Genomic DNA, 24875 nt, shown 5'->3' on the forward strand with positions numbered 1-24875 from the left:
CAAAAAACCAACACGCTATTAACAAAATATAGCCGTGTATTTAACCGAGCAGTCATACCTGGATATGTATACACATATATCAAACATGAATATATTTGGTTGATTCTATTGAGTTAAAATAAAAAAAATCGTGCACATTGTTTTAATCAAATTAAAACGTGAAATCCAGAAGTTTCATCTACTAGAGAAGAGAACATCCTAGTATTTTTTCATTCATTTAAGAACAAATGAATTAAAATGTACCCATTTACGTCGGATTTTAAGATATCAAAAATTTTACTTTAAATTGAACGCCCGATAATTTTGTGGGTCTGTATAACTTAAGTTCACTTTTTTACATTCAGAAACGGTATTTATATTTTAATCCTTGTTTAGCCATAATTCGCTTATTTCTGAACATACTCTATTAACGTATCAGGTAATGATATTCACGGAGTAAAACGGTGACCACGAAGTTACATGGCGACAACACGGTGCTTTTTCTTGATTTTTCTCGAACACATACACTGCCTTACCCCCTGAACACAGTGTGACTCAGACTGTTGCCATCGCATTTTTTCCATATTGATGTCGGAATACTCGTGAGCTGTATTCTGGATAAAAAGAGTAAAATAGTTTATGTGTCCCCAATTTATTGTAAACATCCAAGAGATAGATAGAAAAGATAGAAAAGAAAGAGAATGGGAGAGAAATGAAGCACTTATATATCTTTATCAAGGTTGTTACGTTAAAATCTAATCTTTCTTAAAAAATGCCATTGAGCGGAAAAAAATAATTATGTGATTTACTGAACTCTATAGATACGGAAAGAAAATCAGAGAGAGAGAGAGAGAGAGAGAGAGAGAGACAGAGAGAGAGAGAGAGAGAGAGAAAGAGAGAGAGAGAGAGAGACAGAGAGAGAGAGAGACAGAGACAGAGAGAGAGACAGACAGACAGACAGACAGAGGTGAGAGTTTTAAGAGGAGATATTTTGAAAATATATGAACCGATTCAGATCAGAAAACAAGACTTACTTTAAAGAATCTTTAAGAATAGAGCAGTGGTTTATTTTGAAATCCGAGATAGTGCACCATAAAAGGGTATCAGGGCGAACACTGTAAGACTTTATTTTTATTAGGTTTTTTATCAAAGTCTGTTGACATCACACAAGCCATGACATTTTCATTCATATGTCACTCATAGACTTTGCATAGCAGAGACAAATATAAAGTACATGTAAGACTAGGGTTTATTCAACATTTTCTGTAGCGAAAAGGGTTTATGACTCATTATATTTAAGTCACATTGACTATGATATTAATATCAATGAATATTGAAAACTCCTTGCGTAGCATAGTATTCGTTTAATTTTACAATAAACATATTTTCACAATAAATAGGAAACATGCCGCGTGTTTTCGTATAACCGACCACCTTAGAATTTGGCATTAATACAAATGACCTTTTTATGACTTTTTTTATAGCAATATTTGATTTTGATATAAATATAAAATCTCTATAATTTCTATATAGTAGAATAGAAGAAACTCAACATTTTGTTTCATCGATTGTTTTTGTCCCAAACTCAACGAGAAGAGGGAAGAGAATTATTGATGGCAAAAGATCTTTTAACACAAATGGAATCAATTTCAATACCTTTAGAAAACAGTATGCCACATATTATACTACTTTACAATGACTAAATGTACTAAACTACACCGAGGGTTTATCTGAAACAATTTAACAGACAAGTCTAGATTTGACTTATAAGGCACAACAAATTCTGGTATGAACGGTGTACATTCGGTTTGACTTGAACTTATGTTCCATGATTTGTAAAATAAGAAGTAATGTGAGTATCGACCATCACAAATACATGATATATTTTGCTATTGACAAAGTTTCTATGAGGAAAAACGTTTAAATTTTACAAGAAGAGGTGATAGAAACAACAAAACAAAACTACACAAAGCTGGAACTTTGAGTGGTGGATTTTGTTTACGGGTATTGGTAGTATTTCTACACGCACATTGCTCATTCATTACTAACTGAACGTGATGTAATTACTCAGCAATAATGTAGTTATAGGTAGCGGTAAAACAACGTCTGTGACTTAGTTTAGTATACAATTTTTTTCCGGCTCTTGAGAGTTGAGTGAATTATGCCAGGATTGATTTAAATTTCATCAATAAGCACTACATTTCTCTCCTTAAATCAGTTTTATTTCCTGCATAGAACTAGAAGCAAAATTATACCACCAAGCATCTTTATGCTATTGTAAAACTGGTTATTGAAGTTAAAAGGAAATTCAACTCACATTGCTGAAGACAATCTTAATCAGGGTTAATCAAATTTTAAATTAGAGGGAAAATATCTTCTTTTTTTCCTGCATATCTGGTAATATTGTAGGTTTTTGAACTTTTAAACGAACATCGCGCGATAAACATTCATTTGCAATATCTGATTGAAAACCTCGTGATAATTTTATTTTTAAAAAAGTCTATAAGAATTAAAATTTTGACTAAAATGACTTGAACTGAGGTGTAAAAGCTCATGATTTGCTCTTTCTTTCCTTTTCAATTACAATCAATTTTAACTGATCGATACAAATCCACATTAAAATTATGTATAAATTTATCGAGTAAAAGAAAAATTTATTGCCAACTTTTTATATCTAAATAAGAAAATAAATGAAAGAAGGAAATCTTATTAAAGGATTGTTGACTTAACGAACTGAATTCTATCAAATAAATGCTTCCCCTGTATACATCGACATCTTTTCAAAATATTTTTACACTACCCTTTTCGAACTCCAAATTTCAAATTTTGATCTATGTGGACATAATGAGCATAAAAGAAAGACCAAGCATACTACAAATTCAATATAATACATTTTATGAAATACAAAAGTAAAAAAAGAAACAAATCATTGATTTACCGATGAAATATTTTTAAATGACATAGTGATATTTTGAGAAGGTAAATAGAAATTGCTTTTTTCGGTAGGAATCTTCAAATGGATAATATTCACAGGATGAAGCTCTGCCATTCAGTCAACTAAAAGTTGACTGATTGGTGTGGGTCTGCCTTTCAGTCACATATCCATGACTATCATGACATAATGAGCATAAAAGAAAGACCAAGCATACTACAAATTCAATATGATACATTTTATGAAATACAAAAGTAAAAAAAGAAACAAATCATTGATTTACCGATGAAATATTTTTAAATGACATAGTGATTTTTTGAGAAGGTAAATAGAAATTGCTTTTTTCGGTAGGAATCTTCAAATGGATAATATTCACAGGATGAAGCTCTGCCATTCAGTCAACTAAAAGTTGACTGATGGCGTGGATCTGCCTTTCAGTCACATATCCATGACTATCAGTTACCTTTCAGTCAACTTAGTGGCAGAGCTTTATCCTGTGATTTTCTCCCAATATCAACTCGCTATTATTTGATACCTTATCTTTTCAACATAAAACTCGTTAATGTTTGTCTACAATGTCTCTTAAAGTAGATCCAGTGTTCTGTGACGTCACACTTTTTTGTAAAACTTTGAATTCTTAAAAAATTGTGCAAGATAGTTTTATTTATTTTATGTGAATATAATCACATGGATGTAATTAGAATTATTGGTAGGTTAAAGATATTTTCGCACTTAATTTTATACTTAATTTCCAAATTTTTATATATTTTATCTATGCAAAGGGGAAATAACTCTTTTTCTGACTTTTCTCTCAGTTGTATGTCTAAATGCTATAGTTTTTCTTATTCCAACGATTAATTTTAAAATATTTTTGTAATTTTAATTTTCTGATAAAGTTGACATTAAAATTAAACAAGAAAAACAAATTTCTGCCTACAAGATTTTACTTTTCACAGAAAAAAAATACATTTTTCTAATGCTTAAATATGCTTTAGTTTGTGTTTATCTGGCATCTCAAAAAGTGTGATGACATGTACATTTTTTCTAACAATTGATGACATTTAAGTCTATTAAGTCGAAATCAGTTCGGTTTTTCAACTTTCCTCAGAGAATTTTACGAGTATGGAGCTACCTTAATGATTAAAATTATGAAATTAATACAAGATAAGTTGAATACCGTTATCAAAAATTGTTTTTAAGGAGGGTAACCTTAAAATGTAACGTTATGATGGCTCTGCATACAACAGATAGATAGCACAGCTATCCTCTGTAGCAAAGAAAGTTTCAAGATTTATCAATCCCTAGTATCATAGATGTTAACCTGAATGATGTAAATAGGCAATCTTTAGACTATTGGTCGTTTTCCTCTGTACCCAGAACGGCAGGTACATGAAGTCCAGAAGCATAAAGGGCTACCGCTCTGCCCTGTCTAGACAATACGTATCACTCTCATTAGAGAGACGACTTACAAAATTGGGGCAGTAATCTGCAACTGCCAGATCACTCACTCTTGTATCAAAAATTGTATATCACAAAATCAAATACAGCAATCTATAACTCAGAATGATAAAACGTTCGAACATGTACATATAAAGAAAGACTGCATTAGTTTACTCCTCCTACACTAGTAGAAGGATATTTGTCCTTAAACCCTTCTACGTTTTAATCCTACGTATGACATGTTCAATTTGGGCATTGGTTTAAAGCGTTTTCTATATCTGACCATGTCATTGAAAAGCATTGGCAAGAAAAGGAAAAGACGAACAGAAACTATGATGCTATGCTTATCCGTTGTGAATGAGCGTGCCTTCACGAACATCTTACTTTGTAAATATTGCAAATACGAACATAATTTCTACCATGTATGCCCTATCATAAGAGATTAACCCATCTTTGGTTGGGTATGTAGATTGTTAATTTTGTATTCTCATTATTTATTTTCCATTGCTTATTTTATGTAATTTAATGATATAAATGACATTTCATACATACATAGAATTTGTAATTCAATCCCACCAAACGGAGCACACACATTGCTGACCAAAAAAAATCATAGAGATGTGTTGGTATTTATAAAACAAAACATATTAATATTACCCGAGCGGCGCATTAACTAATTTGACATACATTCAAACATTGCGCATTGTTTGCTGAAATCTTCAGGCACAGAAAGCAGTTTGCAACTTCTTTTTTTACCACGGAACTATAGTTTTTATATAAGTTATCTTTTTAAAAATAATCATTTAAAGAATATAGATAGATGGTTTTTATATGTTTTTTTTTAAATAATCATATGAAGAATATAGATAGTTAAGACATTCCCGAAATACACAATGCCTGTACATGTTTTGGCAGAACGGTGTCTCTCTATATTTGGTGTAAACTTTTCGTATAAAATAACCGTCAATTTTTTTCTTGTACTTTTCCTACCCTGACGATATCATTGTTGGGTCACAAGTACAAATTCTCACTTTGAATCAGTGACGGATGTTGTAAATATACATATAAAAAGCACACTAACACCATGATACCTTCCTTCATTTGATCAACAATAGTATGATATTTATGACATATTCATATCAAACAATAATAATAAGCAAGATAAATCAGGAACTAAAAATTTTATTTTTTATACAAAGAGAAATACATGTTTTTTTACTTTCTTATCAAACAAATCTAAATGCCTTATGTTTTAAAAAAAAATTTGTTTGTAAACTTCTTTTATGAGCTAAAGTTAATAAAAATATATAATAAACGCTTAATATAGAATATAATAAGTATGATATTAATTAAAATTTAATATTTCCAATAATGATAATAATCATTATGATAATAATTATATTAATATAAATAAAAATAATAATTATAATCAGAACACCGATGATGATGATTATGATAATTATAATTATAATTATAATAATATTTATTGTCTTTTTCTTCAAAAGTTCTTTCCTTTCCTCGAGTTGGGGGCATTTTCCTCGCTGTTTTTTTAAGGAAATGGAAAACGTAAATTCCTTAATGTTTTCCCAGTTTCTACCGATATCGTCATCGTCAATCTTGAAGGGGGTCGCACCAACCGTGATACCCTTAAAAAAAAACATTTACTATTTTACAAAGTGTCTGATTACAGACTCATAAGTATGTAGCGATTGATAAAAAACACATTTTAATAGGTTTTTGTGATAAAATGTTTACTTTTTACTTAAATTACCTTGTCTGCCGAAAACATGTCCTTTTCTTTGCCTGGAAATGCTCTCTCCTTTTCCTTAATAGTTCTGCTAATTGTTTTCTTGTTTGGCGAATTAACATCCACAACACTGCTCTGACATGTTTTTATTTTGGGTGCAAAAATGGAGTCGCAGTCAAATAAGGAAATGGAAAACGTAAATTCCTTAATGTTTTCCCAGTTTCTACCGATATCGTCATCGTCAATCTTGAAGGGGGTCGCACCAACCGTGATACCCTTAAAAAAACATTTACTATTTTACAAAGTGTCTGATTACAGACTAATAAGTATGTAGCGATTGATAAAAAACATTTTAATATGTTTTTGTGATAAAATGTTTACTTTTTACTTAAATTACCTTGTCTGCCGAAAACATGTCCTTTTCTTTGCCTGGAAATGCTCTCTCCTTTTCCTTAATAGTTCTGCTAATTGTTTTCTTGTTTGGCGAATTAACATCCACAACACTGCTCTGACAGGTTTTCATTTTTTGGGGCAAAAATGGAGTCGCAGTCAATTTTATCTTAGTCTAAAGACACGCCTATATGAACGACGTATTTGCAAACGAAAACCAATGAGATGAAAAGTTTAAAATAGATTATGATCTAACACATCTGACTTTGGCAATTTACATAGATGCATAGTCACGCGGACTTAAAAAATCTAAAGAAATCGATTTAATTCTGGAAAATATTCTAATGACGATTTCAAAATAAAAAGTCTTGATACAATTTGCTTATTTTCTTCCAACAACAATCCAACAAGTATTTATAAAATCGACAAATCGTATAAAAACGACTTTCTTGACCTAGTTTCAAATGTAAACAATATGGTTACCACCTGTGCTATTATGATTTTTTTTACGTTCGTGTTCTGCATCGCCTTTTCAGGAAAGTTTTAATATATTTCCAATTGTTTACATATTTATTTTCATAAACAAAATATATTATCAACATGTGTTTAATGCACTAGTGACTACTTTTCCTTAAACACCTTAGGAATGTGATTTTTGAAACAATTGCAAACATATACAAAAATATTCGATTTATTTGAGTCAAAACTTACAATGACTAATAGTTAACCTAAATTTTCTAATATCAACTGTCATTGCTTCAAATTTACAATAAACTAGCATTTACTGCAGTATTGTTTCACATTTTCGTCCTTTTTGTTTGATTTTTATCATCTCCTCATCATATTGTTTGTGATATCAATCTCATAAGTTTGTTTTCATTATACAATTTCATGTATGGAAGTGTGTATCAGCTTAATACTCAATGACGGATTATTTATTGGAATTACAGGAAAAAATAAATAAAAATGAAAACAAGGGTTATTCAAGCACGATTTTCTCGTAACATTTTTATATTTACTGGCTGGTTGGCTGGCTGACTGACTGACTTCAGCAGGGAGGGATGGAGGGATAGATGGAGGGATAAATGGAGAAAGAGAGAGAGAGAGAGAGAGAGAGAGAGAGAGAGAGAGAGACAGAGACAGAGAGAGAGGGGGGGGGGGGTAGAATGGTCGATCGATCGATAGATAGTAAACAAGTAATTCAAGTTTCATTTGTTAGCACTACCTTTCTCTACATTGTTTAGTTTCAGTTCTTGCAAAGAACCAGTTGCACAATATAGAAACATGACGAATGGTTAGATGGATGGATGGATGGATGGATGGATGGATGGATGGATGGATGGATGGATGGATGGATAGAGAGAGAGCTTAGTACATGTAAATTATACCAAGGTTGATATAAATTTAATCGATTAGCACTACATTTCTCTCCTTAGTTTGGTTTTATTTCTTGCCTTGAACCAGTAACAAAATAATGCTTGCAAGCATCTTTGGACTATTGTAAAACTGATTACTGACTCAAAAAAGAATCACCACTCATAGTGCGCAAGACTTATGTTTATCTATTACAGTTTGTTAGCATTAAACTGATCATGAAATTGTCATTCATATCTACTTTATAGACCTTTCATAACAAACGTCGGATATACAGTAAGACTTAGGATTTGGGGGTATTTTATGTAACAAAGATATATTTTAATCCTTCATTAGCCAAAAATCGTTTATTTCTAAACATACTCTATTATCCTCTCAGATAATCACGGTGTGACAGAGGGACCACGGAGTTTCAGTTGAGACAACACGGTCCTTTTTCTTGAATTGTCTAGAACACATATATTGCGTCACCCCCATGTACACGGTATGACTCAGACTGTTTCTATTGTATTTTTTTTCAAGGTTGATGTATGCTATACTGTGGATTGAGAGAATAGAATAAATGTTTATATGTCCCCAGTTTATTAGTAAAACTCAAGAGATAGACAAAAGAGAAAGAGAATGAAGAGAAAAAACCACTTATTTAGTCTTTATCAAAGTGTAAGTTTTAGTCGAAAACAGTTGTAATACCTAATCTTTCTTCGACATGGCTCTCTCTCTCTCTCTCTCTCTCTCTCTCTCTCTCTCTCTCTCTCATTTGTTGATAGCTCATGGCATTTTATATTATTTCATAATTACTAAAATAGTTAAGAGTAGCGTTGTAAGCAAAAAACCAACACGCTATTAACAAAATATAGCCGTGTATTTAACCGAGCAGTCATACCTGGATATGTATACACATATATCAAACATGAATATATTTGGTTGATTCTATTTAGTTAAAATTTAAAAAAATCGTGCACATTGTTTTATTCAAATTAAAAATGTAAAATCCAGAAGTTTCATCTACTAGAGAAGAGAACATCCTAGTATTTTTTTCATTCATTTAAGAACAAATGAATTAAAATGTACCCATTTACGACGGATTTTAAGATATTAAATATTATTACTTTAAATTGAACGCCCGATAATTTTGTGGGTCTGTATAACTTTGGTTCACTTTTTTTACATTCAGAAACGGTATTCATATTTTAACCCTTGTTTAGCCATAATTCGTTTATTTCTGAACATACTCTATTAACGTATCAGGTAATGATATTCACGGAGTAAAACGGTGACCACGAAGTTACATGGCGACAACACGGTGCTTTTTCTTGATTTTTCTCGAACACATACACTGCGTCACCCCATAAACACAGTGTGACTCAGACTGTTGCCATCGCATTTTTTCCATATTGGTGTCGGAATACTCGTGAGCTGGATAAAAAGAGTAAAATAGTTTATGTGTCCCCGATTTATTGTAAACATCCAAGAGATAGATAGAAAGGAAAGAGAATGAGATAGAAATGAAGCACTTATATATCTTTATCAAGGTTGTTTCTAGTCGAAGACAACGTTAAAATCTAATCTTTCATAAAAAATGCCATTGAGCGGAAAAAAATAATTATGTGATTTACTGAGCTCTAATGATACAGAAAGAAAATCAGAGAGAGAGAGAGAGAGAGAGAGAGAGAGAGAGAGAGAGAGAGAGAGAGAGACAGACAGACAGACAGACAGAGAGAGAGAGAGAGACAGAGAACAAGTAATTGAAGTTTCATTTGTTAGCACTACCTTTCTCTCCATTGCTTAGTTTAAGTTCTTGCAAAGAACCAGTTGCACAATATAGAAACATGACGAATGGTTAGATGGATGGATGGATGGATGGATGGATGGATAGATAGATAGATAGATAGATAGACATATAGATAGATAGATAGATAGATAGATAGATAGATAGATAGATAGATAGATAGATAGATAGATAGATAGATAGATAGGAAAAAACAGAGAGAGAGAGAGATTAATGGATGGATGGATAGACTGATGGATGGATGGATGGATGGATGGATGGATGGACTAATGGATGGATGGATGGATGAGTGAATGAATCGATGGATAGATTGACGACTCAATAGATAGATAGATAGATAGATAGATAGATAGATAGATAGATAGATAGATAGATAGATAGATAGATAGATAGATAGATAGAAACACAGAGAGAGAGAGAGAGAGAGGGAATGGGATAGGAAGATTGTAAGAAGAAAGAGAGTTTCAAATTTTGAATTTATAGTGTTATAGTGACTGATTCAAATCGATATACGAAATTGTACAGATATTATTTATCTGCATGGTGTGTAACCCTCCAGAAAATTAATCTTATTCCAAAGGTATCAAACATTACATTCTTTATTGCAATGGTAAAGATACAGCTTTTTACCAAAATCTAGGCAACATTTTATTATGTGACGATTTTAATACCAGAAACTCTACAGGACCATATTTTATTGTAAATGATAACAATGGCTACATTCCTCTTCATTCAAATTACATTGTTGACAAACAAATTCTAAATCGTCATAATATGGACTCTAAATTAGATAATCGAGGCAGGGATAAATTAGATCTTTGTGCATAAAATCAACTGAGACTACTTAATTAATGGTCGTACTTTTGGAGTTAAAATTTGTACCTTTACCTGTTTTAAACAATGGATGAAGCACAGTTGACTATGTTCTGATATCCGAAAACATTTTGAATCAAATACTGTACTTTTAGGATATCTGAATTTTAATCCACATTGTCTGACTGCCACTGTCTGTTACTGTTAGATGTTAATAATTGCTTAAGTGTAAACAATTTCTTAGTAAAATTGTGGAGATGAAGGTGTGATTTCTAATTGAAAAAAATGTTAAATTTAGTCTCCTTTGTAAATGGCAGTAAACAGATAATATCATTCTTAAAACTTCCTTGACTCAAATATTACGACTAGATAATCCCTGAAGGGTAGAGTTGAGAGAGAGAGAGAGAGAGAGAGAGAGAGAGAGAGAGAGAGAGAGAGAGAGAGAGACAGACAGACAGACAGACTAAGAGGGAGAGAGAGAAGAAGCATTCGGTAGGGAGGTTGTATGAACAGATCACTACTGGCTCTTAAAACCCCTGTCCGTATGAAAATCCCATGTCTTCCCCTGTCACCCCCTGTGTTTTCACTGTCATCCCCTGTACAACCCCTGAGTGCCACTGTATAGAGCCCCTGTATACCCTGTCATTCCCTGTGCGCCCCTGTACACATCCCTTGTGTGCCACTGTAAGCCCCTGTCACCCCCTGTACGCCCCTGTCATCCCCTGTAAGCCACTGTATACCCCTGTGCATCCCCCTGACATCTCCTGTACGGCTTTTTACTGGGGGGTTTTCAATATCATTTTCTTAATTCTACTTTTGAAATCACATATGTTATATTTTGAGCTATATATCAATATTTACACTTAACATTGCCGAATCACAATACACACTGTTACCGTAATTTTAGAAATCACATGTTTTAGTTGATAATTTATTGATACTTGAATAATCATGCTAACAACTAAAGACTTGAGATCCACCGGGTGGTAAATCTCAGGTGCGGGCGGGATTATTTTTGATATTAGGTGTGAAAGCCCTCGGGGCATGTAGTCCCCTAGAGCTCGGGAACATTATGTTTTAAAAACAGACATAAAAAATTCGACACAGAGTGATTTATTTATTTTCTAAAATTGTCTACAGATATATGTACACTTTACTTATGAATATCTTAAACCTATGAATCATATGATTCTTGGTAATAAACATTACAATAGAAACTATAAGATCAAGCGCGGCACATGTTTTTTTTTATTTAGTATATATCTAATCATATAGGTGCACACTAAAACCAATAAATCAGTCAGAATGTAGAATTTATAATCAGCCATGTAACAATAGAGTACACCTTTCTTCTTTTTTTAACCAAGATCTTCACTTAAATAGCAAAATAAAGCATCAATAGCTTATATAAGTTTAAGAAATGATTATATAAGCCTAAGAAATTATTTAAGTATGTTTGTTTACTATGTGTCTGACCGGCTTATTGGACTCTTGAATTGACTTTCAACTGATGATTTATTCTCATAATCAATTTCAATAATTTATAAAATCTAATTTTCATATCTCTTTTTACTGCAAAGTGGAGGCTAGTTAATTGCCAGTGAACAGAAATCTACCGCCAAGTTCAGAACATGTAAATGTGTTTTCTATGCATCTAGGAAGTTATATAGATATTGAGAAATTTAAAAATGAGAGAGAGAGAGAGCATTGATTTTGAATGAAATTTATGAATTATAAAGTTTCCCCGGGGATTAATGTCCTGATAAGTAAATATGCAATCCTAATTAATTTTCATAACCATTTCTTTATAATTATTTAGATAAACTTAGACCTGTCGAATTGATTTTTAATTCATCAAGGTTTTATTCTACACCAGATCAATTGATCAAAAAACTTGAAGACACATGATTAACAACTAGCTGACTGAAGCTACATTTTTCAAAGGAGAGGATGTTGATATTTTTTTTCACTCGGTCAGTGATTATATAATAACTACTGTACACAGCCCATCTTGACAATTTGCAGTGCGCGGTAGCGAGATAGGGAAAAAGAGATGAAAGACACGCGTGTACATGTATATATACACACACTTCCTTAGATTTGAATGGTCGGTCAGTGATTATATAATAGCTATATATACTGTATACAACCTTTCTTAACAATTTGCAGTGCACGGTAGCGAGATTGGGAACAATGAGGTGACAGACACACGTCATCAGGTCTGGATGCTCGGTAATGCTACACAATAATGCAATATGTTGTTTAAACACCCCTTATTACTTTTTTCTCAGTCATTCAAGTGAAGAAACAAGAAATTGAAAATTTCGATTTTTCAGTTCTGAGAATTTCAAATATGAAAAGATTGAAGAGCTTTAGATTCAGATCATTATTTGGCACGGTGATATGAATTAAAACTGTATTATAATATTGCTCTTTAATATTTTTCATTTTTCAAATCAAGTCAAATTTAAATAAATGTATATTTTTCTAATCCAAAACCCATAACATTGTTTAAGATAAAGCATGTGTCTATACATGTATATGTTTACCCGTTACCGACATTTGTAAACAGTCATGCATTAAATCATTCATTGACCGTATCATTGCTCTATATGCATGAGGACAATTCTATAATATTAGAAAAGAAAGAAGTCAATAATACATATAAATATTAGCTAAACTGGAAAATGCACACTGATAGAAGTTAAAAGTGTCAATGGACCGGTCTAATCCCCCCTTCCGACCAAAATAAACTCTCTCTCTCTCTCTCTCTCTCTCTCTCTCTCTCTCTCTCTCTCTCTTTCTCTCAATACATGATTTATCAAATAATTGCTGCATGACAGCAAATACCAGCGATTTACATGAACTTCCTAAAGACTATTTAATTCTATGTATCATTACACTGGGCAAAACAGTCACAATTTAGGTGATCATTTCCTCATTTCGATCTATGTGTGGTTATCGGCACGTGCTGATCCTGTTGTGTTATAATTATGCGCTTTAGCTAAGGCAGGTTATATGGCACAGAACATTGAAGATTTCACGCACTCCTCCACTTATTTTTTTTTTTATTTTTTTTTTTACAAATTACAGAACACGGTCGTTTGTTTAAATGCATGTAATAAAATATGCGGTTTATCGGTATACAAGTAAATCTTAATTTGTGTCAATGTTGAGTCAAAATTATTTACGTTTGTAGTAATATTGCCCTCTATGAAATGCAAAGAAAAACAAGCACCGTCTAGAGCATGAATGCTGAATATAAATTTTAAAAATCCGAATTAATTGAAAGCTATTTATTTACTTAGCGAGCAGTTAAAAACCGTACAGGGGATGTCAGGTGCATGCACAGGAGTATACAGTGGCTTACAGGGGATGACAGGGGCGTACAGGGGTGACAGGGGCTTACAGTGGTACACAGGGGATGTGTACAGGGGCGCACAGGGGGTGACAGGGTATACAGGGGCTCTGTACAGTGGCACACAGGGGATGTACAGAGGGTGACAGTGAAAACGCAGGGGATGACAGATCATGTAATTTTTATATAAACAATCTACCAACGGCTATTGTTGCTTTTTCTAGCACGCAAATTCCTCGTTGATGACTAATCGCACGTGATATGAAACAATTTAGCAATAGCGTAAATAAATTTAAAACCAAGTCGCAGTAAGCAAGTCTGTGACTTAATCAATTATACAATTTTATTTCCTTTTCACTTGACAGCTGATTAAATTATGCCAAAATTGATTAAAATTCCATCGATAAGCACTACATTTTTTCCTTTGTTAATGTTTAGTTCTTGCTTAGAATCAGAAGCAATATACCACGATCAAGTAACTTTGAGCTATATCAAAACGATATCGTAAATGAACATGAACAATGAACAGAGAGAGAGAGAGAGAGAGAGAGAGAGAGAGAGAGAGAGAGAGAGAGAGAGAGAGAGAGAGAGAGACAGACAGACAGACAGACAGACAGACGGACAGACAGACAGACAAAGCGAGAGAGACTGAGAGAGGGGGAGAGAGAGTACAAACATGGGGTAGAGAGGTTGTAAGGGTGGGCATACATTATGTTTGGGGTTAATAAGCCATAGTCCTTTGACATCAAAAAAATCATGTATTTTTTATATGAACAATCTACCAACGGCTATTGTTGCTTTTACTAGCACGCAAGTTACTCGTTGATGACTAATCGCACGTGATATGAAACAATTTAGCAATAGCGTAAATATATTTAAAACCAAGTCGCAGTAAGCAAGTCTGTGACTTAATCAATTATACAATATGCAATTTTAAGAGCCTTAGTCATAAATCTAGAGGCAATCGTTTAATTTGAATCATAGAAGATTAGTACCGAAATTGTAAAGGAAAATATCATCAATGTCTGATCTAATCTGCATGTATGTTGTAATATAAAAAGCTTATGGAGTTTTTAATTGAGGTCGTGTGATAGATGTTTATTTCCGATATTTTATTGATGAACCCCGTAAACATTTTGAGCGAGAGAGAGACCGACAGACAGAGAGACCGAGAGACAGACAGACACACAGTCAGACTGAGAGAGAGAGAGAGTAGAAACATGGGGTAGGTAGGTTGTAAGAACAGAGAGATGGTCAAAATTAGAATCTACACATATATACGACAAGGAAAACGGAATTTAGGGTGGACATTCATTATGATTTGGATTAATAAGTCATAGTCCTTTGACATCAAAACGATCATGTAATTTTTATATAAAAAATCTACCAACGGCTATTGTTGCTTTTTCTAGCACGCACATTCCTCGTTGATGACTAATCGCACGTGATATGAAACAATTTAGCAATAGCGTAAATATATTTAAAACCAAGTCGCAGTAAGCAAGTCTGAGACTTAATCAATTATACAATTTTATTTCCCTTTCACTTGACAGCTGATTAAATTATGCCAAAATTGATTAAAATTCCATCGATAAGCACTACATTTTTTCCTTTGTTAATGTTTAGTTCTTGCTTAGAATCAGAAGCAATATACCACGATCAAGTAACTTTGAGCTATATCAAAACGATATCGTAAATGAACATGAACAATGAACAGAGAGAGAGAGAGAGAGAGAGAGAGAGAGAGAGAGAGAGAGAGAGAGACAGACAGACAGACAGACAGACAGACAGACAGACAGACAATGCGAGAGAGACATTCAGACTGAGAGAGAGAGTAGATAGATGGGGTAGAGAGGTTGTAAGGGTGGACATACATTATGTTTGGGGTTAATAAGCCATAGTCCTTTGACATAAAAAAAAATCGTGTATTTTTTATATGAACAATCTACCATCGGCTATTGTTGCTTTTACTAGCACGCAAATTCCTCGTTGATGACTAATCGCTCGTGATATGAAACAACTTAGCAATAGCGTGAATATATTTAGAGTAGATAGATGGGGTAGAGAGGTTGTAAGGGTGGACATACATTATGTTTGGGGTTAATAAGCCATAGTCCTTTGACATAAAAAAAATCATGTATTTTTTATATGAACAATCTACCAACGGCTATTGTTGCTTTTCTAGCATGCAAATTCCTCGTTGATGACTAATCGCACGTGATATGAAACAGCTTAGCAATAGCGTAAATAAATTTAAAACCAAGTCGCAGTAAGCAAGTGTGTGACTTAATCAATTATACAATTTTATTTCCCTTTCACTTGACAGCTGATTAAATTATGCCAAAATTGATTAAAATTCCATCGATAAGCACTACATTTTTTCCTTTGTTAATGTTTAGTTCTTGCTTAGAATCAGAAGCAATATACCACGATCAAGTAACTTTGAGCTATATCAAAACGATATCGTAAATGAACATGAACAATGAACACAGAGAGAGAGAGAGAGAGAGAGAGAGAGAGAGAGAGAGAGAGAGAGAGAGAGAGAGAGAGACAGACAGACAGACAGACAGACAGACAGACAGACAGACAGACAAAGCGAGAGAGACTGAGAGAGGGGGAGAGAGAGTACAAACATGGGGTAGAGAGGTTGTAAGGGTGGACATACATTATGTTTGGGGTTAATAAGCCATAGTCCTTTGACATCAAAAAAATCATGTATTTTTTATATAAACAATCTACCAACGGCTATTGTTGCTTTTACTAGCACGCAAGTTACTCGTTGATGACTAATCGCACGTGATATGAAACAATTTAGCAATAGCGTAAATATATTTAAAACCAAGTCGCAGTAAGCAATTCTGTGACTTAATCAATTATACAATATGCAATTTTAAGAGCCTTAGTCATAAATCTAGAGGCAATCGTTTAATTTGAATCATAGAAGATTAGTACCGAAATTGTAAAGGAAAATATCATCAATGTCTGATCTAATCTGCATGTATGTTGTAATATAAAAAGCTTATGGAGTTTTTAATTGAGGTCGTGTGATAGATGTTTATTTCCGATATTTTATTGATGAACCCCGTAAACATTTTGAGCGAGAGAGAGACCGACAGACAGAGAGACCGAGAGACAGACAGACACACAGTCAGACTGAGAGAGAGAGAGAGTAGAAACATGGGGTAGGTAGGTTGTAAGAACAGAGAGATGGTCAAAATTAGAATCTACACATATATACGACAAGGAAAACGGAATTTAGGGTGGACATTCATTATGATTTGGATTAATAAGTCATAGTCCTTTGACATCAAAACGATCATGTAATTTTATATAAAAAATCTACCAACGGCTATTGTTGCTTTTTCTAGCACGCACATTCCTCGTTGATGACTAATCGCACGTGATATGAAACAATTTAGCAATAGCGTAAATATATTTAAAACCAAGTCGCAGTAAGCAAGTCTGAGACTTAATCAATTATACAATTTTATTACCCTTTCACTTGACAGCTGATTAAATTATGCCAAAATTGATTAAAATTTCATCGATAAGCACTACATTTTTTCCTTTGTTAATGTTTAGTTCTTGCTTAGAATCAGAAGCAATATACCACGATCAAGTAACTTTGAGCTATATCAAAACGATATCGTAAATGAACATGAACAATGAACAGAGAGAGAGAGAGAGAGAGAGAGAGAGAGAGAGAGAGAGAGAAAGAGAGAGAGAGAGAGAGACAGAGAGACAGACAGACAGACAGACAGACAGACAGACAGACAGACAATGCGAGAGAGACATTCAGACTGAGAGAGAGAGTAGAAAGATGGGGTAGAGAGGTTGTAAGGGTGGACATACATTATGTTTGGGGTTAATAAGCCATAGTCCTTTGACATCAAAAAAATCATGTATTTTTTATATGAACAATCTACCAACGGCTATTGTTGCTTTTTCTAGCACGCAAGTTACTCGTTGATGACTAATCGCACGTGATATGAAACAATTTAGCAATAGCGTAAATATATTTAAAACCAAGTCGCAGTAAGCAAGTCTGTGACTTAATCAATTATACAATATGCAATTTTAAGAGCCTTAGTCATAAATCTAGAGGCAATCGTTTAATTTGAATCATAGAAGATTAGTACCGAAATTGTAAAGGAAAATATCATCAATGTTTGATCTTATCTACATGTATGTTGTAATATAAAAAGCTTATGGAGTTTTTAATTGAAGTCGTGTGATAGATGTTTATTTCCGATATTTTATGATGAACCCCGTAAACATTTTGAGCGAGAGAGAGACCGACAGACAGAGAGACCGAGAGACAGACAGACACACAGTCAGACTGAGAGAGAGAGAGAGTAGAAACATGGGGTAGGTAGGTTGTAAGAACAGAGAGATGGTCAAAATTAGAAACTACACATATATACGACAAGGAAAACGGAATTTAGGGTGGACATACATTATGATTTGGATTAATAAGTCATAGTCCTTTGACATCAAAACGATCATGTAATTTTTATATAAACAATCTACCAACGGCTATTGTTGCTTTTTCTAGCACGCAAATTCCTCGTTGATGACTAATCGCACGTGATATGAAACAATTTAGCAATAGCGTAAATATATTTAAAACCAAGTCGCAGTAAGCAAGTCTGAGACTTAATCAATTATACAATTTTATTGCCCTTTCACTTGACAGCTGATTAAATTATGCCAAAATTGAATAAATTTTCATCGATAAGCACTACATTTTTTCCTTTGTTAATGTTTAGTTCTTGTTTAGAATCAGAAGCAATATATCACGATCAAGCGACTTTGTGCTATTGTAAAACCGATTTATGAATCTAAAAAGGAGCCTTAGTCATATAGCTAGAGACAATCGTTTAATTCGAATCATAGAATATAAGTACTAAAATTGTAAAGGGAAATATTTTCAATGTTTGATCTTATCTATGTGGTAATATAAAAGGCTCATGGATTTTCATTTTCGATATCTTATTGATGAACCCCGTAAACATTTTCAGAAATGGATTTTCTGAAAAAATATTATTTTGTAACTACAAAGAATTTTACTGAGAAAGTTTCTTATTTCATTATTTACTACATTCGCTCCTGTTCGATTTTTGTCAGTTTTAACTTCTTACAACGTATTCACATTAGAATTCTGTAAAAATGTTTTAAGTTAAAGATAAAATTCAACGCAACACAAGTTACTTCAACATAAGAATATAAATAAAGAAATCTTTAAAGAAAAAAATGACTCGCAGAATTGAATTCTGTAAAATAAATGTTTTCACGTTATACTTCGACATCTTTTCAAGTTATTTCTACACTACTCTTGCCAAAGTTTAAATTTTCAATTCTCAGTTCAGTTAGTATTATGTAACTTATGTGAATAAAGAAAAACCGATTCTTTATATTATTATTTTACGTGTCTGGTTACATTAATTGAATCTTAACCATCAAACTTATATTAGATTAATCGATCTCTTGCCCTTATACGTGTACCTACAAGAAATGTTTGTGGCTAGAATTATAATAACTTACTTAAAAATATCTGTCTTTAGTCCACTTCACGAAGAAAACCCCTCCAAAGAATCATGTCATGGTCATTTGATAAAATGTCAGATACAGCCAGCAGAATCATATTTGTTGTACGCTGGAACATTGACTGTTTAGACACTTTTTGCTTTATTCCTATATCTGAATAATGATGAATCAAGGCTTCACAAACAAACAATTCAGAAAACGACATAAATTGCGGTTGATGCACACACACTAATACTAGCTCTGTGAGATTTAAAACACGGTTTTAAAAACCGTCCGAAATTTTGAAATATAAGTCAAGCCTGACAATTTTTTTGATTTTAAGATAAAAAGCACGCAACTTTAGTCACTATACAATATAAAATGTAACGCAATCTGACTTAGACATGCTTACGTTTGCATTTATCATTCTGAAGAAAAACATTTTGATCAATGATATGTTTACGCTTACATTGAATCCCTGAACGAAATGTATCGTTGTAAGGTTATTTTTTATAAATAAGCTTGTATTAACTCAAATTTAATAAAAATCAACAATAAAATTCTAACTTTTACAGTAGAACAAAAATGTATTCATAACTCTGACATATAGGAGAACAGAACCCTAAGAAATACTTGACCGGTCAGTATAGGATGCTCATTTCTCCGTGGCACCTGATCCTACCTCTAATTTTGTTAAAGGTTCATGTTTGCCCTGCTCCTGTCTAGTATTTTTCCTCCTGTCTTGTATTTTTCCTTTGGATTTTTAAATTTGAACACTGTTCGGTATAACCACCTGTCATTGTATAAGAGAAAAGTCAAATTACAAGAAAATCACTTAAAAGTAAACAAAATCATTCAATTTCTAATGAATTTTCTAAGACGAGAAAGAGTTACCGAGAAAGATGTAATATATATTGACAACGTTACAAACAACCTTTTTAATTTTGTATAATGTCTGAAGAGCCGACATAGTTGAAAGAGCTAACAGTAAACAATCTATAATTTATTTAATTTATCTAAGTATTTTTGGCTGTACCAAGGCTATATATATATATATATATATATATATATATATATATATATATATATATATATATATATATATATATATATATATATATATATATATATATATAATCCAAAAAGAGTGAAAGGTGATATCACACAGTATATATAATCAGAAAGGAAAAAGAAAATGAACAGTTCCAAAGTTTCTATTCACTAGCGCTTTCTGGATTTACATCCTTCTTCAAGTGAACGTACATAAGTTATGAACTTGTTTTCCTTAGAAACGTTTAAAATGACGTCATGATGTAACAGAGTCTTTTCAGGGAAGGAATAAATCCATGACGTCATAATACAATATAAAACGTTAAAGTTCGGGAAAACTGAATTAGACAAAATATGTTCATAACGACATCAATAAAATTACAAATACAAAGACTGGCTAGGATAAAGATGATTATATATACAGATATTTAATGTTTGTTAAGTTTTGAGGAAAATAATTTAATAAAATAGTTTTCTTTCACAAGTCTCATGGCGGTTGAATCGGTTTTAAGTTTATAAAATGGGAATACTTTATAATCTCTCTTAGCACATCTGTCAAAATGTTCACTCTATGGGGTGTTTCTGGTACTGGGATCATTGATCTGTTGGCGATGGACGCACATGCGGGCGGTAAGATGTGTTCCAGTTTGGCCGATGTAATTTTCACCACAGTGGTTACATGTTACAGCATTATTGTAAATAATAGCATTTATGTAAATTGTGATATGTTATTTTTATGCTAGTACCAAAATTAGTAGTCTAGTCATAATATAATTGTAATTCTAATTTTTGAGTACTTTTGAGTATTTAGCTGATCTTCTTTTTTGTCTACATTAGCCAATCAGAGTGCGGCATTTAGTCGCACGATGTTTTGACTATGTCACTTTAACTGTCAGCTGTCAACAAGTTTCGCAGATACATATGTCTGTCAATCTTTACATTTTAAATATGTATAACAAATGCTATGTATATAAATTTTTCTTGGAAGATTTTCACAGTTCAGAAGTTAACTGCTGTGTATTACAGAGGGTTCCGCTTCATCTGATAGTCTGTATAATTGTATCTATTATGCATTGTTTGTGTTTTTAATTCAATGTATAGATTAGTTGTATTTCAAAAATTCAGTTCTCATCACAATTCCCTATCATTTGTCTTATATTGGACATTATTCAAAGTGTGATTCATGTACCTTATACATTTATCTATACTATGTGCATGATGTGGTTACACATAACATAACACAGGTCAGAAGTAAACTGATGTGTTTATGTCTGCTGTATAGTTTTTTAACCATTTTTTCTGTTGTTTGATTTTGTCGTTTGAGTAACATGTGCCTACTGGTTCATCTGAAAATGTTTGATTACATGTATATCTGTCTTTAAAACATGTTTGATAATATAACAAACTTTTAACATGTATATTTTATAGCAGCTGTTATATTAACACAGGGCAGAAGTCAACTGATGTGTTTATACTTGCAAGGTTAAAAATAAGATGTTCCTAGTGGTATTCAAATTTTTAACTGGTTTGGTTATAGATAATCTGTGCCTTCATGATATATTAATATTTATATCTCCATATAAGGCAGGCGTTAGTCATTGCCATATGTGTTGTATGTACTGCCATCTTTCATATTGTTGACTACCATGATCTGGCTAGTCCACTTTGTGTGGGGTCTTTTGTGCAAACCTGCTGTTTGCTTTTGGTGGCTGTTTTTGTTCAACAATATTTTTGTTGCATGTATATTTGGTACATGTTGATAATGTATACATCTTTGTTTAATATGGGGGAGGTCATTTGCTCACCTTTTATAACTTACATTCAATGTCTGGTTATTGATATTATGACTGTTTGAAGACCTCCCCTTATTGCCTATTTTTTCTTATTAGCAAAAATAAATGGCAGTACATACACACAACCATGTTTTATATTTTTCTATCAATCCTAGACAGATCAACAATATTACATAATACAGCATTATTGTAAATAATAGCATTTATGTAAATTGTGATATGTTATTTTTATGCTAGTACCAAAATTAGTAGTCTAGTCATAATATAATTGTAATTCTAATTTTTGAGTACTTTTGAGTATTTAGCTGATCTTCCTTTTTGACTACATTAGCCAATCAGAGTGCGGCATTTAGTCGCACGATGTTTTGACTACGTCACTTTAACTGTCAGCTGTCAACAAGTTTGTAAATACCGCAATCAACCCAACCTCCTTCCCCTTCATCACCTTTGTAGTTGGGGATTTATTTTGCAATGTATTACACATGTATGTTGCTGTTGGTGTGAAATGCTGTTTTTGTTCAACAATATTTTTGTTGCATGTATATTTGGTACATGTTGATAATGTATACATCTTTGTTTAATATGGGGGAGGTCATTTGCTCACCATTTATAACTTACATTCAATGTCTGGTTATTGATATTATGACTGTTTGAAGACCTCCCCTTATTGCCTATTTTTTCTTATTAGCAAAAATAAATGGCAGTACATACACACAACCATGTTTTATATTTTTCTATCAATCCTAGACAGATCAACAATATTACATAAAATACAGTAAAGCAGATTTTTGGATTTACACGACATATTTATATACTTTGGAACTGTTCATTTTCTTTTTCTTTTTTTGATTTTTGAACATATAGAACATCACACTATTGTTTTGTTTTCGGCCCTGGTATCAGCCCGAGCGGTTGGTATTCAGGCTTCGGCCGATACCATCCGATCCGCGAGGGCTGATACCAAGGACGAGATCAAAACAACAGTGTGATGTTGTTTATATCCTATATCTAAAATCAAAGACTTTTATTCAAATTCAAATTCCAAGTAAGGAATATAATTTATCATGCAGAAGCTAAAGATTTTTTTTCGGATTTATAAAACTCGTTCTTTATTCTCTTTTATATGTGTTAAGAACTGTAAGAGTTGTCAGACTTTGTTAACAAACCATTGTCGTTTAAAATACAGTAGAAGAGAGTATATCGTCTGAAATGAAGCACTATCTTCTAGAATTCAAAATTATCGAGAGAGAAACTTCCATCCTTCGCAACGTCGTAATGAGTCAAATTCCCTCAGTGGGATTTCCTGTCTGATTCCATTCATAAAAATCCATACTGTTATAGCAAGTTGTTTGAGAACGTTCATAAGCGCGTCCATTACTTTAATCACTTAATGTTTACAGTCTAATCTCTGGTTTTCTAAGATTAAGTCTCGTTCCATCCTTCTCTATATCCTTTATGATTTAAATGTTGATTGATATTAAATAAATCGTGCTATTGTTATGAATACACAACTGTTTTGTGGTTTACCTCCCATTGAATAGATACATATCACTCTTTGGCGCCATTTTTGATACAATTTTTTTCAATTTTCAGCAATAAATAAAAATATTCAGACGTGTAAGGTGATGCTTTGTATTATTTATTTGTTATTCTATCGTTATTTTACAGACTAGTCTTAATTTAAAGCAAAGATATTTGGAAATTAGCGATTTTAAATTTGAGGGCAATACACCCCCTTGACGACGGGCTGAGACAGAGAAATATCAGCCCCGAAGGCGAAACAGCCCTAGCTTCCAGTTGATGTCTCACCTAGTCTAAAATATGTGTATCGGAGCTGATTCACTACTAGGTATATGATATGAGGAAAAGAAAATCTAGCACTACAACTAACACTACTAAAGATATTATGTACAGAACAACAAACACATCTGAAACAGTTTTAGATCACAGTCTTAGAACAGATGTTGGCAATACGGCCGATCGCTTTTAAGTCCCCTTAATTTATTTTGTCCTGAAAAAGGGACTGGTTGTCTCGCAAATTTGACAACACTACATACATGTAACACTATATATTTACATTTCACATGTTTCTTTTATAGTTCTTTCAAATAAAATATTTAATTACATGTTTTTTTTAATTGTCGGGTTAGAAGTTTACATCAATAACGGCTAATGAAGTGTGACAACATCTTGAATTTTGTTTCTTTCAGCCATTTTATATGTGGCTATCCAATAAAACAGTCTTTGATTGGAAAAATTTATGAAAAAATATCAATATCATAATAATGGTAGAAATACAGAATGAGCGAACAGGTACATTTCATCATACACATGAAATTGAATAAAACCTTTTACATTTAGTATCGAATTTCACATGGGTTTATACATTTTTTTGTCCTTTTTTATACCCATTTTTTACCTATCTTGATCTGACTACAATCAACTGTTTTATGATATTCTACTGTTTATAACATGTAACATTGTGAAATCATTTTAATTAACCGTTGGCAACACCATATTACACATAAATAAACAACTAACAGACTTCACTATGTTTACTTATTACATACACGGAGTATAATATAGTGTAAGACATGTTATATATAGTTATACAGATGAGCTTGTAAGTGTATACCTGACAATAACACTACCGTATAGATATTAAACTTTCTTTTTAATCAACA

At 32.6% G+C, this 24875-nt stretch overlaps 1 protein-coding gene across 2 annotated transcripts; it reads right to left on the bottom strand.

Moving 5' to 3' along the window:
- Positions 1–5536: 5536 nt before the first annotated feature.
- On the bottom strand, positions 5537–19577 carry LOC128157847 (uncharacterized). Of its 2 annotated transcripts, XR_008239866.1 has the most exons (4): positions 19367–19577; positions 6496–6675; positions 6123–6374; positions 5537–5997 (listed from the first exon to the last, which is right to left on the bottom strand). XR_008239866.1 is itself a non-coding variant. In XM_052820506.1 (3 exons), exons 1-3 carry the CDS (start codon positions 6619–6621, stop codon positions 5701–5703), a joined length of 675 nt encoding a protein of 224 aa, XP_052676466.1. In that variant the 5' UTR covers positions 6622–7291; the 3' UTR covers positions 5539–5700. The 2 variants fall into 2 exon arrangements, 1 of the variants encoding a protein (XP_052676466.1); XM_052820506.1 differs by lacking the exon at positions 19367–19577 and having other exon boundaries at positions 5539–5997; positions 6496–7291.
- Between the last annotated feature and the right edge of the window lie 5298 nt (positions 19578–24875).

Source organism: Crassostrea angulata, chromosome 8 (assembly GCF_025612915.1).
Source record: "Crassostrea angulata isolate pt1a10 chromosome 8, ASM2561291v2, whole genome shotgun sequence".
In the NCBI taxonomy this organism is placed as follows: domain Eukaryota; kingdom Metazoa; phylum Mollusca; class Bivalvia; order Ostreida; family Ostreidae; genus Magallana; species Magallana angulata.

Excerpts from the sequence above, each read along its gene's own strand:
- LOC128157847 (XM_052820506.1), bottom strand. The coding sequence starts at position 6,621 with ATGAAAACCTGTCAGAGCAGTGTTGTGGATGTTAATTCGCCAAACAAG. Across the intron at positions 6,375-6,495 it reads ACATGTTTTCGGCAGACAAG|GGTATCACGGTTGGTGCGAC; the intron begins GTAATTTAAGTA and ends TGTTTTTTTAAG. Across the intron at positions 5,998-6,122 it reads ACATGTTTTCGGCAGACAAG|GGTATCACGGTTGGTGCGAC; the intron begins GTAATTTAAGTA and ends TTTTTTTTTAAG.